Source organism: Abramis brama (assembly GCF_963993115.1).
Source record: "Abramis brama genome assembly, chromosome: 21".
Classification (NCBI taxonomy): Eukaryota; Metazoa; Chordata; class Actinopteri; order Cypriniformes; family Leuciscidae; genus Abramis; species Abramis brama.
The window spans coordinates 3,540,375-3,560,934 of NC_139983.1; the positions used below are offsets into that span (position 1 = coordinate 3,540,375).

At 38.1% G+C, this 20,560-nt stretch overlaps 1 protein-coding gene across 1 annotated transcript; it reads right to left on the reverse strand.

Annotated features, from left to right (window-relative positions):
• Nucleotides 1–1,885: 1,885 nt before the first annotated feature.
• On the reverse strand, nt 1,886–19,754 carry LOC311072169 (uncharacterized protein). Its single transcript, XM_084096958.1, has 12 exons — nt 19,572–19,754; nt 16,420–16,894; nt 14,764–15,056; nt 14,120–14,327; nt 13,544–13,651; nt 13,331–13,464; nt 12,318–12,491; nt 10,893–11,128; nt 8,233–8,451; nt 5,742–6,472; nt 5,524–5,598; nt 1,886–2,268 (listed from the first exon to the last, which is right to left on the reverse strand). The coding sequence occupies exons 1-10, from the start codon at nt 19,592–19,594 to the stop codon at nt 6,084–6,086; spliced, it is 2,259 nt and encodes a 752-aa protein (XP_083953084.1). The 5' UTR covers nt 19,595–19,754; the 3' UTR covers nt 1,886–2,268; nt 5,524–5,598; nt 5,742–6,083.
• Between the last annotated feature and the right edge of the window lie 806 nt (nt 19,755–20,560).

Below are 20,560 nucleotides of genomic sequence, written 5' to 3' on the forward strand. Positions count from 1 at the left end.
CGCTGCTATTTTGTAGAAATTAGGAGAGTAGCTTTTTTAGTACCCAAAATGTCCTTTCTTAATCTTTTCTCGCGTAACGGGATGTTCGCTGTCTAGGTAACGTAGGGGAACTCCCACTGCCAACGCCTCAAGTTCAGTCAGGCAAATTAAGAAAGATCACGGCTTTAGTCAACATGTAGGCCTATTTTAAAATAAACTAATATGTAGATTGTGTAAAAATTTTGTGCTTTTTTTTATTTGTATTTTTTTATTTGTTAAAAATAAAACAAAATAATCTGTAATACCATACATTAGCCACTAGATGTCTGTATAGCCCTTTACATAAATATATTATATTCAGGCCTGTGTTAATGTGTTAAGGCCAAATTCTTAATAAGTTTTTTTTTGTTGTTGTTGTTGTTTTAATAATATTTCTTCTTGCTTGACTTTATTTATATACGTGACCTTGAAGTAATCCAAAAGTAATCAGTTACATTACTTTCATATTATAGTACTTGGATTACGTTACTGAATACTTTTTTTATGAAGTAATTTGTAACTGTAACGGAATACATTTTTAAAGTAACCCTCCCAAGCCTGAGACAGACAGACAGACAGACGTTTCTGTAATTTATAGATCGATGGTGGAGAAAACAAGTCTGACCACCAGATGTCGCTAATGCGCATTGTGTTAAAAGCTTCGAGTAATGAAACTTTTTTTCGGCACAATTTCCTTAAAAAGCCTCTGTTTCCAATCACTACGGTGAAGCAGGTATAGTGTGTGTTGATGAGGGAGTGCAGGGAATCAGTATTTGGTGATGTTCTGCAGCATGTGTGGCGATGGCTGACTGAGTCTGCTGGGAGATGTAGTGCTGATGGGTGACTGTGACATTACTGATCAATGCACACAACTCCTGCTCAAAATCTTAATATATTTATTCCTGTTTTTCTGTCATATGGGCATTACTTCCACAGTCACCTGATAACAGATGACTCTTAATTGTAACGTAGAAACATGCATTTTCTGTAAAGATGATTTATAACGATATAGATTGTGAAAAGCGCTTTACAAATAAATGTGAATTGAATTTAGTTGTTTTATTGTCTCATTTTTGTTTTTTCTACTCTGTTTTTTAATGCATTGTTTCCCTCTTCAGCATCACTGATTGTTTGCAGCTTTTGTAAAAGTTGTGTTTGAGTCCCTCAATTGTCCTCTGTGTTTAAAGATGGATCTTAAAATCATACAGTCACTGTCAGAAAGGCTTGTGTACGCAGAATATGCTAGAAAACCCCCAGAGTCTGCAGATATGGAGGATTTTTCGGAAGAACCGTGAGTTTAACTGCTCAGGACAAGCATGGGACTCATCATAAATGGTAATTGGGATCATTCGGGTAAAGACAGCATTGAGAATCAAGTGGAAACTTTTGAACTGCTTCATTTGTGTAAATTCAGATATTATTCAGGGTAAAACAAAATAAACAAAATAAAATGCAATTCATGATCCCTCTATTTCTTTATTTTTTAATTATTCATATTTTGCAGTCTGCAATATGTATGTAAACATGGGGTATCAATGGTTCAGCATGTGCATCTTTCTTTTGTGAAATAACAGTAAATACAAATTTATTTCTGTATGATAAATGTGCAATCCTGACAATAATAATTGTCATTGTATCACTTTTTATTGTAAAACATCAGTGCTTGTGTTTTAAATCTAAGTATAAAAACAGGGTTTCTGCAGCTATCTTCAAATCTAATTTAATGCCATTTTTAATGCCATACATGACCCAGGACAGACCATGGTGCTATACACACACACACACACACACACAGTACATTTAAAAAAAATAGTTCTGAATTGTAACCATTCAGTTTGACGATGACAAATTAGAAACGGCTCACGAGACAGCTTAACATGTCAACATTTATTTGCAGATATTTCAAAATGTCAAATTCAATCAGCCGGAACTAAAAAAACTCTGAACTTTTAAAAGCTGAAACTTAATATAATGTGCAATTCAAGTGCAGAAGAAACTGAACAGTTGTAACTTTGTAAATAAGAGAATGCATGTGCCTTAATTCACTCCCTTTTAGTTTCAACACAGACTCAACAGTTCGTGGTTTTATGTTAAGTCTCTCTCTACCAGAGTTTGGCCATGATAACAGCAGGAGGAGCTGAAGAAACTCCAGATCTCAGGAAGACACGCATGAAGAGTTTGATGAAGAAAAGCATCAAGCCGTTGCTCCTCACTTTTGTCATGCAGAGAGAAATCTATCAGCAGCATCAACTGCAATAGACAAACACAACAATAAAGTCATTAAATCACATTTAAATGGATGTTTATATATATATACATACACACACACACACACACACTGGTACAGGATATTGATGTAAATTTGTTTGTACAATCTGAGTTTGAACACGAGGAAGACTAATGCATATAAAATATGTAACATCTGATTATTTACCGTTACTGCCCATATCATACTCTCTAAGCAAACACATTTAAAAAACTAATCTTCAAAATGTTAAGATATATAATATAATACTGAGTGAGATTAATATACTGAGTGAGAACACCGTTAATGCATATGGAGCCGTGTATAGCCTTTATTTAGAAACTATAAGTATAAAAGTACCAGCTGAAACTGCTCTTGTCCTGCAGGGATATATCAGGAATGAGTGCAGTGCAGTTTTAACTCTCATATTCATATTTCTTGTTTACACTTCGTGTTTGCAGGGCTCTAGAGTGCGACCAATTTGGTCGCATATGCGACCAAATTTTGTAAGTGTGCGACTAACATTTTTCCTAGGTCGCACCGGTGCACCTAACGTCCTCGCATCCGCTGCCTCTGCACGAACGTTTGTTGGCGTTTGTTCTCCTTTGACGGAACTCACATTCTTCTCTCACGCGATGCCACAGCTCGCACAACACGACAGCCCTGCTTAATGAGTGACGACGGAGGACAGAATTAAACATTCAAACGTAGCCTGGTTACACTTAAGGTCTGTTATATTACTCTGATTTTATTTTAAATTTCGGCTTCCAAAGATTATAAAAAATAATATATTGAGGTAACTTAAAACCATTAAAAACTATCTACGCGCAACTTCTTCCCTTCGCAGCATTACGCTGTCATTTCTCCCTAAAACTCAGAATCAGAATCAGCACGATCGGTGATTGTTGTAAATGCAGTCTAGCTACTGTTGCTAAATTGCGGGACGCGTTTAATAATTGAAAGAGCTATTAAAAACACAAAAATCTGCGCAAGAGATGTTGTTCGCATGGCGGCGCGCGCTCCGAAACAGTCCGAGACAAGCAAATTATACTTTCGGTTTCATGTGCAGATTGTGCGCGTCTAAACGATCAATTGTACACAAAAGCGTGTCAAAATTACCGGCTTTGAGATTCACTAAAAACAGTTTATGTCTTAAATGGACGTAGTTATGGAAACAGTTGGGAGAATATGGTGCATCAGTAGCTTATTAGATCTGCACCCGGTCTTAAAGGGGCCGCAGTCTAATAAACATGCTGACGATTGCGCAATTACTGCAAATCAAACAACAAGAGAAAAATCACTCACAGCTCTCGAAAGAATAACTTCAGCTTTGATAAGCATTAATCTATTTATGATAAATTTTACAGTGTTATTTTACATTTTATTACTTTATTAGATTTCTTTTTAGACCATGCCTGAACAGTAGTAGGCCTTCCTGAAATTAAAGCACTGTGTAGGCCTATATAAAGTGTATCTTTGTTTAATTGTTTATCTTTTGTTTATATATTGTTTATCTTTGTTTATTATATATAAAACAAAAAGAACCATAAGAATACAGTTAAAGTACTGTATCGATAAGCAGTATCGGTAAGAGTAGGAATACCGTTAATAATTGTGCTTCAAAAAATAAATAAAAGTTTTTACCTACACCTTCTTGTTTAAATTCATTTACATAATATATATGAATGTGTATAGAGCGTGATAAAAAGGTGACCTTAAAATTGTGGCGTTAAAGGTGATACATCCGAGGAAAAATTTGGGTGCACCCAAATTTTGTGCTGGTGCACCTAAATGAAAAAGTTAGGCGCACCAGTGCAACCAAGGCAAAAAGTTAGTCTGGAGCCCTGGTTTGTTGAAGTCAGTATGACCCCCAAAAATGTATAGAGCGGTTATAAGAATATACATTTTTAATAATAAAAATGATACATCTTTTTTTCCTCTTTTACTTCATATGCGTTTTGGAATATATTAAAGTGTTTGTTTTTTTTTTTACTAATTTTGCCAAAAATTCCTCAAGTATACCATTAAGCTTGCACATGAAATTACAATTTCATGAAAAAAATCACTTTAATGATGATCTAAACTAAAAACAAGTTGTTTCTGGATATTGATCTCGGTGTCAGAGGCAGACTTCTGCTGGTAGGAAAAAAGCTTGTAGAATTTACAGTTTTAGAAATAAAGTGTTGTGACCGTATATATCCAGCAGAGGGCCATAGAGATTCATTAATATTCTGTGACCAACTGCTCCTATCCTAACTTTGATATATTTTGTGAATAAATAAATATATAGTGAGTGAGTGAGTGAGTGTGAGCGAGCGAGTGACTGTGTGTGTGTGTAAGTGTGTGTGTGAGTGAGTGAGTGTGAGTGTGTGTGATTGTGTGCGTAAGTGTCTGCGAGTGTATGAGTGAGTGAGTGAGTGAGTGTGAGAGTCTGTGAGAGAGTGTGAGAGTCTGTCTGTGTGTGTGTGTGTGTGTGTGTGTGTGTGTGTGAGAGAGAGAGAGAGAGAGTCTGTGAGAGAGTCTCTCTGTGTGTGTGTGTGTGTGTCTGAGAGTGTGTGAGTGTGAGTGTGAGAGTGAGTGAGTGAGAGTGAGCGAGTGAGAGAGAGAGAGTGTGTGAGTGAGTGAGTGAGTGAGTGAGAGTGTGTGTGTCTGTGATTGTGTGAGTGAGTGAGTGAGTGTGTGAGTGTCTGCGAGTGTATGAGTGAGTGAGTGAGTGAGAGTGTGAGAGTCTGTCTGTGTGTGTGTGTGTGTGTGTGAGAGAGAGAGAGAGTGAGAGTCTGTGAGAGAGTCTCTCTGTGTGTGTGTGTGTGTGTGTCTGTCTCTGTGTGTGTGAGAGTGTGGTGTGAATGAGAGTGTGTGTGTGAGAATGCGAGTGTGTGAGAATGTGAATGTGTGTGTGTGTGTGTGTGTGTGTGTGTGAGAGAGAGTGCGAGTGTGTGAGAATGCGAGTGTGTGAGAATGTGAATGTGTGTGTGAGAGAGAATGCGAGTGTGTGAGAATGCGAGTGTGTGTGAGAGAGAATGCGAGTGTGTGAGAATGCGAGTGTGTGTGAGAGAGAATGCGAGTGTGTGAGAATGTGAGCGAGTGTGTGTGTGCGCGCCTGTTCTACATTGCATTTATACTCCAGTACTACGCCTTCATTTCTGTGTGGAAATTTTCAGATTTATGCTGAATTTATTAATAAAAAAAAAGGGTCATACTGACCCTAAACAATCAAAGGGTTAAGTTCATGTACACATATAAAACAGTAACAACTTTACCTTGAGGACCGAGACAGCGCCTGATCCAGGGTCAGTGTGTCAAGAGGGTCGAGTGATGTGAAGAAACTCACCAGACTATAAAATAACAAACAACATTATTAAGCATCCTGTTAAACAGCTGTTATTCCATCCTACACACACACACACACACACACACACCTCGAAAGACCATTAAACAAAAAATAGACATTTAAATAAAGCAGAAATTAGATTATTACCATCAGCGAGTCTCAGCACAGAAACAGCAGGACTGGCTCATCAGTCTGGCACTTCTTTAAGAATGAACAAGTCCTGGATATACTATATAAGTTTGGCTGATATCAGGGGACTTTTATTCTTCTGCTCTAACGGCATCAAAAGAGGATCCAGTGTTTTCTGGTTATATTCTGGACTGATTCCACAAGCTTTACCACAAGTAAATCTCAATGGCTCTCTATGCAACTGGTAGATTTTCAACCCATTTGTGGGAGTGGAAAAAGAGGCGAGTTTTGCTTGATCTCTTCTTACAGGGACATCGTGAAAAACTGTGCAACAGTTCCTCAATAGTGAAGCGGACTCCTCTACTCATCGGGCCAGTCCAGCTCCAGGCCGAGGAAAGACTTCACAATCTCTCCGGAGTAAAACTTCAGCTGTGTGTCGATGCCGATGTCCACGAGCGCTTTAAAGATGATGACGTCCTGGTGCCGCCCGTGGAGCTTCAGCACGCAGTGAAGCGGCTCCAGGTTGGGGCTCTGAGAGTGTGTGATCCTCCTGCCGACGGTGTGTGTGTCGGGGTGGCACTCGCAGGGGGTCTGGGCGTCCACACACAGGTCTCGCTGTCCCGCCCTGAAGAACAACAGGTCCCGAAGACCCTTCATCATCATCGCTCTCCCTTCGGCTGCCGGGATCACCTTCCCGTGGAAATCACACACAACGTCTCCTTTAGAGAACGGACGGGTCGCAACCACTCCTGAAATCAAGAGGACGTTACATTTTAAGATCAAAACAACAACTGAATACACATGCAGGAAAACTATTCAGTGTTTTAGTTCCTTGTGCAGCGGACACAGAGTGTTTACTGATATAAACAAGTTCAATTCAAGACTTTAAGACCTTTTAACCCTTTAGAACCGGCTGTGTCGTCGCCGATACATACCAGCAAGCTGTATTCATTTGACCGTAACTCTTCAACCATTTGCACTATCAAAACCATTCAAATTGCCCCTGACAGTAGACAACATGCGCTTTTCTGCAATATACGGCTTATTACGGTATTATTACGGTCATGCTTTCCGTCTGCAAATGACAGCAGCAGGGTTTTTTTTTCTAAATAAAAATCAGTAAATTTATTCTCGCTTTTTTTATTTTTGTCTATTTAAATTCTATTTACAAACTCACCACACACAATAATGGTCAATAAGTGTAATTTGTTGAAAGCTATTTTTCTGAAAAAGATGACACCTTGCACATTAAGATAGCACATCGTTTTAGAATTTTACAGTCAAAAAAATCAAATTATGTGAAAAACACCTATTTTAGCTTCAGGTTCTAAAGGGTTAATGAAACTTAAACCACACCTGTGATGGAAATACACATAATTACATACGTATATGTAAAAAGAAAACAAAATATCATTGCTGTCATAAATGCTATTTATTAGTATGATATACAGTGAACTTTTCATGTAAGCAGACAATATCCGATATATAAAAAGATCCCACAAAAGCATCGTATCCCCAAGATTTCTGGTTGTGTAAACAGTTTATTCCGAAGAAATATTTTCATCAGAGTTCTATAAGCTTTTATATACTTAAATTTGCATATTTTTGATTTACACTTTTTTTTTTTACTTTATTAAATGTATCTTTCATGTCAAATTCTTACATTTGATAAATGAATTCAATATGCACTATAGAGCTGTTACCAATAATGTATACTGCAAAATTACAACAGCAATAAATAATGCTATGAGATTAATATTTGACATTTTTGAATATACACATAAGAACTTACTGAGCGAGTCTTTGAGTCATTCCTTCAAAACGCTGAATCGCGTAGTAAGAGGACAGCGCCTCTGCTTTGAGATACGCAATAGTTCTGCTCTGATCCTTGTTTGGAACTTTTTTCATTGGTAAAACAGAACAAAAATATTCAATATTGTGTCAAAAATGCAAGTAATTTAATAATAACTACTTGTTAATTGAACTAAAATCCCTTGTCCCATTATGTTAACTATATCATATGTTATAAATAAAAAAAACGTTTTACCTCAGGACATTTCTTCTGTGAGTTTCTTTATGTTACATTTCTTTATGTTACGCTCATTTGTTTTGATTTCTCCACTAAAGTCTCTCTCTCTCTCTCTCTCTCGCCTCAGAAACACTATCCATTATCAATCGCTGTTTATGTAATAAAATCAGAATCACTCGCGCTTCGATGTTTCACTGGTTATTTGACGGACATTGGGTTCGTCGGACTGGAGAAATTTTAGCGGTAATGTGACCAAAAATATATATCTCCAAAATGCGAATTTTGTCACTGTTTTGGAACACACCAGCTTATTCATAACCTTAAGGCTAACATATTTATACTAAAAGCTAAAGAAAAAAACACGTACATTTTGATTTCAGGGTCATTAAGGACCCGTGGCCACCCTGTAACAGCTGCTCAAATGTACATTTATGTGATGGTATTTTCTCTCCTTAGAAGGAAAAAGAAAGCTCTTCTTACCTAGACCGTGCTCGTCACCGAAGTTCTTGACGGCCAGCCCGGTCCAGGTCTGCTCAGACACACACTTTATTATAACCTGATTTGCCTCAATGCTGTCTGTAGGAGCTGGTTTCCACAACCTCTCGATCTCTTCTGGCTTCGGGGAGTTGGTCTTCCACCCCTCCTGCGCAATCAGCCTCGCCACCTTCCCAGCTGAAGCCTTGCTGTGTGTGAAGCGTGCTGAAGAAAGAGTTACATAACTTTACTCATGCGGGTCACGGTGAATTAATGGGTTAGTTCACCCAAAAATGGTAATAACCTCATAATTTACTCACCATCTAGTCATCCTAGGTGTATATGACATTCTCCTATCAGACGAATACAATCTGAGTTATATTAAACAATATCCTGGCTCTTCCAAGCTTTATAATAGCAGGGAATGGGAGGCCAAAATTTGAAGCCCCCAAAAAAGTGCATCCATCCGTAGGGTTGGGTATCGTTTTAATTTTAACAATTCCGATTCCTAATTTCGATTCCAATAAGGTAAAAAAAAAAAAAAAAAACGTAGATATAATTCACATTTAGTCTTATTGTAAACCATTTAATTGTAGCTGAATATCATGAACAAAAATCAACAGGCTAAAGAACACTTACACAAGGAATTTTGCCTGTGGGTTAAAAACACCATAGAAAAACAACTAGCCGAACTAATATAAATTTGAAACATTATTAAAAGGCAAGTAAACACTCAGTAATTAAAAAAGAACAAGTAAAAAATTAGCAAATCGCAAAAAAAAGTAACAACTGAACAAAGATACGATTGAAATAAACAGTGTTTTAAGATTTTCAGGTATTCAGGAACAGACACTGTAATCAAAAGTAAAATAACACTGAACTTTAGAAGTAAAATATACATTACAAAAGTTATTCAGTCAAAAACGAGCGAATTTTCTCTTTGTCTTGTGTTGTTTGAGTAGTGTTATTATCAGTGCTTGAAGTGGGGGAAAAAAGGTGCCGGTACTCTCTTGCATTGGCAAATCATGACATTTGAAATTTCTACAGTGAAAAACAAACCTTGGAGATATTGCAGGTACAACAACAATTTATTGTTATTTATTAACAGCATAAATGTATTTAAACAAGTCGTGCGTGCAAACGGACCTCCTCCAAGTCTGCAAGTCCAAAAATACAATTATGGTGAGAATCGAGATTACTACATTTTATTTAATTAAATGCATTTATGGTGATATTATTATATTTTCATGTCATTCTGTGTTAATTTTGACCACGAACCATGCGCTGCCACTTTAATTCAGCGCGTGCAGCACAGCAGAAATAGACTCGGTGTGGAAACGATCTCTGCTCTGCTGTATACGCAGTCTGGAACGGATCACCGGACCGCATGCGCGTGCAGTGTGAAAGCTCTAACCTGTTAACATGGGTGTCGAAAAAAATAAGCACCGCATACGCACTGCAAACGGAGTATATGAAACGGGCGTGACACTGACGCTTTTTCTGTCAGTGGTAGAGTACCGGCTACATGCGAGAAGTAGCGGTACGCAAGAAAAAGTGCAGGTACGCTTAAGAGTAAAATGTAGAAGTGCCGGTACTGCGTACCGGTGAGTACCGCCCCACTTCGGGCACTGGTTATTATAGAGACGGCGGCAGGAATATTAGGCTGCTGTCACTATACACAGTTGCCCAATATAGTTACACATGTATGCAGCACATAAAAGCAAGTCGTCTTGCGCTTGAATGGTTTAAAGTCATATTGAAATGTTCACAAAGGAATCGATAAGATGAATCGAAATTAAATTTTTTAACAAGTATCTGATTCCTGACCTCAAGTTGCAGAATTGGAATCGATTTTCTATTCCCAACCCTGTCCATCCATCATAAAAGTGCTCCACACGACTCCATGGGTTGATCAAGGCCCTCTCAAGAGAAGCGATGTGTTTGTGTAAGAAAAATATCCATATTTAAAACTTAATCAACTAAAATAACTATCTTCCGGCAGACGGCCGAACGCATCGACTTACGCCACAAGAGTAACCCGTGACGCATGTATGATGTAGATGCAGGAGTAGCGCTGTTCAAACAAACAGGGCTGGGCAACAAACTCAAGCTCCTCCCACATTTCTCTGTAAAAATCCTCATTTAATTCACGTCTAATTCATGACTGCCATTCTGTTTTGCTCTATCCTCTGCGCTTCAGCGTTCATCAATGTGTCATGTGTCGGGTCAGAGGTCACTCTTCCGGCGTTAAACGATGCATACGGCCGTCTGCCGGAAGCCAGTGATTATAGTTTATAAAGTAATAAATATAGATATTGTCCTTACACATACGGATGGCTTTGCTTCAGAAAGCCTTTAATAACCCCTGTAGTCGTATGGATTACTTCTATAATGGATGGATGCGCTTTTTTGGACTTCAAATTTTGGGCTCCCAATCATTATAAATGATATTTAATGATTTTTATAATGATGCCATTATAAATCTTGGATTAGCCAGGATATTTTTTTTATATAACTCTGTGTTCGTCTGAAAGAAGATAGTCATCCACCTAGGATGACTTGAGGGTGAGTGAATCAAGGGGTATTTTTAATTTTGGGGTGAAGTATCCCTTTAATGGCCTAGTTTGTGTCGTGTCAATGCTGTATTGGTGTATTTTGAGACTCACACAGCAGATATTCCTCTCTCTGTTTGTACTGGGAGGCTCGCCACTTATCATAGAGCACACGGTCTTCTGGAAAACCCGAGTCGACCCGCTGCTTTTTCGAGGGTGGCTGACCCTCCAGAGAAACAGGGAACCTGGTTATGAAGGCAGAGAAGTCTTTTCGTGAAGCGTGTTCCTCAATGCTGGATCCAGCAGAACTCAGTTCAGCCAATGAGGAGTCGTCGTCGTCCGAGGAAGCGCTGGATAAGTGATGAATAAATATAAGAAAAAACACTTGTATAAAAGGACCAGTTGTATAAACATAGCCATTATGTTAGGACATTATCTTAAGTTCTAGTGTGACCACTAGCAGTTAGTCAAGGGCAGTTTAATTTTCGGTCTCAAATTAGGCTAATCTATGTTTTAATGTAACCGATTAAAAAAAAAAAACAGTCTTAAAGGGATAGTTCACCCAAAAATGAAAATTAGCCCATGATTTACTCACCCTGAAGTCATCCTAGGTGTATATGACATTCTTCCTTCAGACGAATATTAAAATTCATGTTTTAATATAAAAAATATATTAAAACATGTCCTGGATCTTCCAAGCTTTATAATGGCAGTGAATGGCTGTTTATGTTTTGAAGCACATAAAAAAAGCATCTATCCATCATAAAAGTGTCCCACACGGCTCTGCGGGGGTTAATAAAGGCCTTCTGAAGTGAAGCGATGTGTCAGTGTAAGAAAAATATCCAGATTTAAAACTTTATCGACAAAAATAACTAGCTTCCAGCAGACGGCTGTACGCAAGTGGACTTACGGTAGAAGAGTGACCTCTGACCCGATGCATGACGTAATGATGAACGCTGAAGCGCAGAGGATAGAGCAAAACACCAGTCACGAATTAGACGTCTAAAACGACATTATTCTTTTTTTAATGTGGGAGGAGCTTGAGTTTGTTGCCCAGCCCTGTTTGCTTGAACCGCGCGAGGTGTCAAAGCTTACGCTACTCCTACTCCTACGTCACACATCGTCAAGTGTTACTCTTATGGCGTAAGTCGACTTGCGTACGGCCGTCTGCCAGAAACTAGTTATTTTAGTTGATAAAGTTTTAAATATGGATATTTTTCTTACACTGACACGTCGCTTCACTTCAGAAGGCCTTTATTAACCCCCGCAGAGTCGTGTGGGACACTTTTATGATGGACAGATGCTTTTTTTATGTGCTTCCAAACATAAACAGCCATTCACTGCCATTATAAAGCTTGGAAGAACCGGGACATGTTTTAATATAACTCAAGATTGTATTCGTCTGAAAGAAGAATGTCATATACACCTAGGATGACTTGAGGATGAGTAAAAATTATGTCTAACTTGTAAGACTAGTCTTATGGTCTTACGCAACCGGCCCCAGGTGATGTGTTGAGTCCTTGTTGAGTGGAGACTGACCCGGACAAGGAGTCGAGGAGCTCAGCGGCGTCCACGATGTCCTGAGGCGTTGGATTTCCAGTGTCACTGGACAGGTACAGGTTTACGGCCCTCTGTTTGTGCACTGGGAGGCTTTGTGAAGCCGATCTAACAGCCCTCCGCACGTCCTGACTCTTCACACAGGCCAGATTATACCTGCAGGAAGAAAACAACACATCAAATGTGATATGACTGTGACTAGGGTTGGGAATCGAAAATCGATTTGAATTGAATGAAATCGAATACTTGGTCAGGAATCGGATACTTGTTATAAAATGCAAATTTCGGTTCCTCTTATCGATTCCTTTGAGAGCATTTCGATATGACTTTAAAACATTAAAGGTGCAGCCTGTAAGAATGACAGCTAGTGGTGGGAATAGGTACTGCAGTCCACATTCAAGATATAGGAGATCGTTGTTTCTCTACTGTAGATTGGGCAACTCTTAAAGTGACAGCAATCTATAATAACACTAATCAAACAACAAAAGACAAAGAGAAAATTCACTCATTCTTGACTGGATAACTTTTGTCACTATATTTAATGTATATTTTATTTATAAAGTGCAGTGAAATTTTACTTTTGATTACAGTTTCTGTACCTGAATACCTGAAAATCTTAAAACACCGTTTCAATCGTATCTTTGTTCAGTTGTATCTATTTGTTGCGATTGCTAGTATTTTATTAGTTCTTTTTTAATTACTGTGTTTGTTTACTAGTCTTTAATAATGCTTGAAATTTATATTAGTTAGGCTAGTTGTTTTTGCTATGGTATTTTTAGCCTGTTGATTTTTGTTCAAGATATTCAGCTACAACTAAATGTTTTGCAATAAGACTAAATGTGAATGATATCCAAGTTTTATTTTTTTTACCTTATTGGAATCGAAATTAGGAATCGATAAACAGAATTCAATCGATGCCCAACTCTAACCGTGACTGACAGGATATAGTAAAGTGTCTCCATTTACACGTGGATCTGTGTAGGTAAAGTACGCACATTTCATGGAGGTGGATCACGTCATGTGTCACATTGCAAACAGCTTTGCCGGACGACGACACGAAAAACCCCTGGCAGAATGTTTCGAGCCGGATGTTCCCAGGCCTGATCTGCTTGTAGTACAGCTGAAAACACTGGAGAAACACCTGACAGTTACTGAATGTAAAACACTGGTGCTGCGCAATCTGCTGTTTGTATCACACTCAAACTTACAGCTTCCTCCTCCTGTGTCAAGGCTATTTGTATGCTTGCAGTTTTCTCCTTCCTTACGCCGATCACCACCCTGCCACCGTGAGCGATCCGCTCCACCCAGTCCTCATCCTGGGGAACATCGAAAAGGTTTAGTTTAATATTGCAAACGTGTCCAGCATATCCTGAGTACAAACTCCTTAACCCTCGCGCAACCTTATGGAGAGTTACATAAACGCATCAGCACCAAAAACATGGAGATTTTTTTCTTTTTGGGGGCATTTTGTTTGTGTTCAGGGCAGGCTTTCTCAGTTGTCTTTAGGCACGATGTTACGAGGACGCTGCTAATTAAGTTGCGAGTAGGCCTACACATTGGATTCATGTTTATTATTATATTTTAAAAATACCCCAGTTTTTATGCCGGTCGTATCATTTTATTTTGTTGTATTTATCCGCCACACCTTAAAGGCCGGTCCGTGAAAATATTGTCTGATATTAAACCGGTCTGTGGCGCAAAAAGGGTTGGGGACCACTGCTCTATATGGACCTATGTGTAACTTTGTTTAATTGACGCACAAGGGTTAAAGTAGATGAACTTACAGTCAATCCTGTCACGGCTCCTGGACGCTGCATGTGCCGGAGGACCAAGAGCGCCTGGAGGTAATAGCGGTACAGCGTCTTGTCGGGGCTTGAGACCGCTGTGCCCGTCAGCAGATCCCCGTGGATCCTGAGAAAGTCTGACTTCGCAACTTGCAAAACCCTCTGGTAATCTTTAATGCTGGGAGCTCTCTCACCGAACCGGCTGTGACTGGATTAAACATAACAAACAAGAAAGGTTATTAAAGACACCACCCTTGTGATTACCATAACCTATGTTCTTAGTATTATTTAAATAGGGATTGAATGCTTTAGTTAATTTTGTTTGTGTATCTGTTTTTAGTATTATCATTACAGGATATAGCATGTTTTAGTTAATATATTATTTTAATTACATTTACATTTAATATTTTAGAAGGTGCTTTTATCCAAAGCGACTTACAAATGAGGAGAGCAATAGAAGCAGTTAAACTAACAATAGGACAACAATATGCAAGTGCTATGACCCTTCCCAGTTAAGTCTAACGCATTTTTTTAAATAGATATAGAATCTATCTATCTATCTATCTATGTACGTATATTCGCATGCATGTATCTATAACATTAGTAAAATAAATAAAAAGCTCAATGCAAAATGAACATGTAACCTCGTATCCCAGGTCTTGTCATGTGTCTTGGATACAGTCTTCAGCATGTCAGTGTAACTCTGGCATTTGGACCGGAGCTCTGGGTCGGCTCTGCACAGATCCAGCCTTGTCGTCAGGTATTCCAGGAACCGTATAATGCTCTTGATGTATCTATGGAAGGTGGCTGTGCCCATGTGGGTGCGCTGCAGGGCCGTCAGAAAGTCCCGGGTCTCTGTGCTCTTAGACAAGAAGTCCAGAGACGGCTCACTCGCGGTGGGCTGCACGTACCGGAGGAAACGGGACACGTTGTCAACCTGTGAAGAAGGATGTGAGAAAGAAGTGTCAGCATTAAGATCATTAAAAGAAAGAAGAGCTACGGAACATTAGACGCATTTCCATTACCCTTCAAATTGCGCAAACTGAAATTGTGAATTGAAAATACGCCCAATGGAAATGCGTCAATTTCGCAAAAACTCCCATATATCTCAAAAAAAGTTTGCGCTCGCATGACGTGGTTTTTCAGGCAGTTCGAAAAAGGAATATTTCACAAAACTGCAATGGAAACAGTTTTTGCGCATTTACAGGTCAGCTGACGTAGACGATGCGGTGTGTTTGGAGGACAGAAGACCAGACAGATTTCTTCATTAAACTCATAAAAGACAAAAGAATTACAGGAATAATGGATTCTAAACCTCAAAGAAATGCCAGTTTATCAAGAGCTGGAAGCAGAAATTAGTGGTTGACCGATATATCGCCAAGGCCGATATATAGGCCGATATTTAGCATTTTTTAAATATCGGCATTGGCCGATACGTTTTTCTGACAGGCCGATGTGTTGGAAGCGGGACTTTTATTTTGACGGGCGGCGCTGAGAACACCAGCACCTGATCACACAAATACTAAATCCAGAAGAACTGCGGGAACGTCTCCGAGATGCTTGAAGAAACCTTCCTGCAAAGCTACCTGAAAAACTATGCGCAAGTGTACCTGGACAAAAGCCGTTTTAAACGCAAAGGGTCGTTACACCATATATTGATTTGAATTAGTTAATAGAAGTTAAATCATAAATAAATTCAATTTGTGATTTTATTTTTGAAAGCCTTCTCACTTTACAGCATTTTAACACAAGTGCCAGTACTTTTCACAGTACTGTAGCTTTGCAGGAAGGTTTCTTCAAGCATCTCGGAGACGTTCCCGCAGTTCTTCTGGATTTAGTCTGTCTCAGTTTCTTCTGTTTCTTCATGTAATCACAGACGGACTCGATGATGGTGAGATCAGATCATACCGGCTGTTGTCAGACTCCTTGTGCATACACAAATCTCACTGGATTATTACAATTAATGGCAAAAAGAATAAAAACATTTTTTGGGGGGGGTATTAACATGCTTAAGACTTTTGCACAGTACTGTATATATATGAAACTTTTTGTTTTTTGGGCTAGTAGAACTTCTGAATGGCTGCTAACTTAATGTATTAGCCAAATTGACCGGTGAGTGACAAAGTTAATTTCAAACCCTGTCGGTGGGTGAGATATCCTCGCAGCATCCATTGCCATGATTTATGGAATGGCTTTAAAAAAAATACATTTTAGTTGCATCGATTAATGGAAACGCCGGCAAAGTTTTGAGCAAATCTGTACGGAAACCGTGTGCAGTGAATCGGGTGAAGAGATCTCACCTTCCTCTGCCAGTGGGAGACCCTGAGTGACTTCATCAGGTGCTTCTTAAAGTCCACCAGGAGCTTGGCATCCGCCGGGAACTTGCCATACAGACCCGCCTCCTTCATCTTTATCCTCACGGAAGAGGTTTGGGTTGAAGGAGGATCTCTATCGGTCGTGTCCGAGTCACTGTCAGGATCCAGGACCGTGTCAGACTCCTGAGGCTGGTTCGTGATGAAGAAACCCCGGCGCAGAAGCTCCTTCACCATGACGGCCCGGGAGTGTGTGTCGGGCAGGATCTCACGGAGACGCCTGTAATCCCAGGTCCTGCTGTTGAGGATCCACTCTCGACTGGAAGCCCTGGCCTTCTGAACCTCCTCCACTCGCTCTTCAGGTGTGCTGCCGGTTCTCATGCAAACCCTGGCCAGGTGAACGGGGAGGTTCTCCTGCGGCTTGTGGCACCGCAAGCAGTGCACGATATTACGGTCAGCAGGTCTTCGAGAGAAAAGATATGATATAAAGAAATGTGATTGAAAGAAAGTAAATGGAAAGCAGTAGAACAGAGCTATTAGCATTTATATTGTGACTGGCTAGAATGATTGTTAAGGGGTGTATTAACGATGCCCTCATGTCACAATTCGATATTATTGCGATACTCCAAGACATATGATAAAAGGTTAACAAAAAATTTACTGTTGATTGAAATGCTAAATTTGGTTTTACATTGTGTGTGTAAATGAATAGACTTGGACTTGGTGCTGAAACCCAAAGCACAGGACAATAGAGACACCAGAATAACAATATTCATGATTCTGAAGCTGAAACCACAGAATTATTGTAGATGAATATGCTTGATCTCTTTCACTGACTAGATATATTTAAAATAATGTATAGGCCACTTTTACTGGTAACATCATATATTTGCCATTATCAGGACCCACAAATATTCCCCCATTGCTTTATTATACATTATATTCAACATTACATATAGCAGTTTAATGTAGTACTGACACTAAAACTCTGAAAACGTGATTTTTTTTAATACACAATAGGCTACATATTGATACATTTTTGTAGTGCGATATATTGTGACAACCCTATTGTTGAGGGGTGTGAAAGTGCACAGACTATGATCAATTAGTAAACCCCCACACGGTCTTTAATGATCTTATGAAAATTAGGCATGGTCTTTGAATAAAACCAAAAACCCATGGTTAATATAGTTAAAGTCCCAAATGAACCATGGTTTTGACTTTTGAAACTTTAAAATCTAAATTGCTTTGATTTAAAACATTGTTAACCTATGGTTTATCTTAAACTCTACATACAGTCAGGGATGGGCAGTATTTCAGATACATGTATTTAAAATACGTATTTGAAATGCAAAATACTATTTTGTATTTTAAAGCCTTTGGAAAAAAATCGAATGTAATTTGTATTTAAATACATTTAAGATGAGTATTTTTGTATTTTCAAAATACATGAAGTACTTTTTGCCAGTCAACCTCTTTATCAGGGTACTGATTTTGTGCATCAACTAGTTCAGACATTCACTAGCTCAACATTGGGTCTGCAAATTTTTTTTTATATAAGGTGAGAATGTCATGATCAATTCTACTTGTTGATTAAAGTTAAAATAGTGCATTATTCACTTCAGTTAACATGAAAGAATAAAAGAGCACAGACAAGTGGGAAAATAGCGTTAGACAATCAGTCTTGACCGGTTTTTTTATTTTTTTTCAACTAGCTTGTCAAATGTGTGTAAAGCATCACTGCATGTTAGGGCTGGGTGATATGACACTACATATCATAGCGATGATATAAAGTGTGAATTGATGGAACTTTTTCTAAATCGTTTACATAGATGGGCCTATTTGTGGGGTAAGCAAATTTATCCGTGTGGCTTTTAGTGGGCAGGAATTATTGTAACGTTGGAGTGGGAAAAGAAGCACTGATGAATGATACTCCACAAACATCTTCAGCTTTTAGTTTTAATAATAATCAAAAAGGGGTATATAGTGTCAAATGAATCTAAATTAATTCTAATTAAAATTTTTAGATACACTTTCTAATTTTAATAAACTTATAGAAACAAATAAACTTTACATAAAATAAATATAAAATTACTTAAAAATCATTGGACTACCTGCAACAACAAAACAAAACTCAAGAGTTTGAAATTCAGTTTATGCCAAGGAATCAAAACTGATATTGAGAATTGTGGAACCATGATATTGTTACTGTGAAGTAAAATTGAGATTTTGGTCATATCGCCCATCCATATTCTTTGCTAGATAGCAGAAAAGGTTCTCACAGTTTTACATACAGTATGAATGTTTTAATAGTGTTCACCACAAGTAATAGACTACATTGTAACCAGAAATAAGTAAATAAATGGCTGCTATTTTGCATAAGTTTATTTGTAATTGCCAGAAAGAAAGAAAGAAAGAAAGAAAGAAAGAAAGAAAGAAAGAAAGAAAGAAAGAAAGAAAGAAAGAAAGAAATGAGGTTAGGAATGTAAAGTCAGTAGGTCTGTAGGTTCTTCGTTCACTGTGACCTATACACTGGATGGCCAATTTCACATGTATTTTGTGTATTTTCAAAATACAAAATACTGTATATTTAAATAAATAAATTTTTCCACACAGTATTTTGTATTTGTATGTTTAATACGTTTCCGTGTATTTATGCCCATCTCTGCATACAGTAACATCAGATAAAATTAAAACCCTAATTCAGATGCAACCAACATAACCTCTGCTCTCTGACCTTTTAGATAGTTCACCCAAAAATGAAAATGTTGTCGCCACTTTCTCACACTGTATTTGTTCTAAACCTAAATTAGTTTATTTTTTCTGTTGAACACAAAAGAAGATATTAAAAAAATTGTTGGCAACCAGTTGATGGCACCCATTGACTTCCATAGTAGGAAAGAAAAATACTAAGGAAGTCAATGGGAAGTAGAAACTGTCTGGTTACCAACAGCCTTCAAAATATCTTCTTTTATGTTCAACAGAAGAAAGAAACTCATACAGGTTTGGAACAACACAAGGGTTAGTAACGAAAACATTATCATTGTATTATCCATTTAATAGTTTATTATTGGATAAATGACTTCTCAAAATGCACAAAAAAAAACATCCTCTGAAGGAAATAATAACACAAGCCTCACCTCCTCTGATCTCGTTCAGCCATTCTCACAGTTACAGCAAAGTATCTAATGCAGGAGAAGAGTTTGTTGACGAAAGAACACGTTTAGAACAGTTATATTTCCTTCTTCTTCTTCTTCTTCTTCTTCTTCTTCTTCTTCTTCTTTCATCAGTTGTCATCCAGCTTGTATGTACATTACCGCCTCCTTCTGCTCCGGAATGAGTAAACCTGCTGTCTATGGTAAACCTGTGATCTCACTTCTTGCATTTGTGTCAGTTTGTGCCAATGTGGGCGGGGCTCAGTTAACCTGTAGTGATGTCACTGAAGCTGAACCAATAAGAAGAACCAAAGGCGTGGCCAGACAAGTGTCACTCTTACTAATATTAAGCTGTATTGGATCAGTAGGTTTTTTTAATGTCTGTCAACGAGTCTTTTGTGCTCACCAAAGAATATAATGTGAAATATTATTACCATTTAAAATAAACTGTTTTCTATGTGAATATATATTAAAATGTAATTTACTCCAGTGATCAAAGCTGAATTTTCAGCATCATTACTCCAGTCTTCAGTGTCACATGATCCTTCAGAAATCACTCTAATATGAGGATTTGATGCTCAAGACACATTTATGATTTTTTATTTTTTTATCAGTGTTGAAAGAGTTTTTGATGCTTATTTGTAGAAATAATGCAATGCATTCAAACATATGTGCATGGTAAGATTATTAGAAATGAATAATTAAGACTTTAATTCATCAAGGAGGACGCATTAAACTGATCAAAAGTGACAGTAAAGACATTTATAATGTTAGTACATACATTTAATAAATGCAAATAAAGGCTGTTCACTGAACTTTCTATTCATCAAAGAATCCTGGAAAAAGTATCACAGTTTCCACGGAAATATGAAGCAGCACAACTGTGTTCAACATTGATAATGCTCAAATCATCATATTAGAATGATTTCTGAAGGATCAGGATCTGAAAATTCAGCTTTGATCACAGGATATAA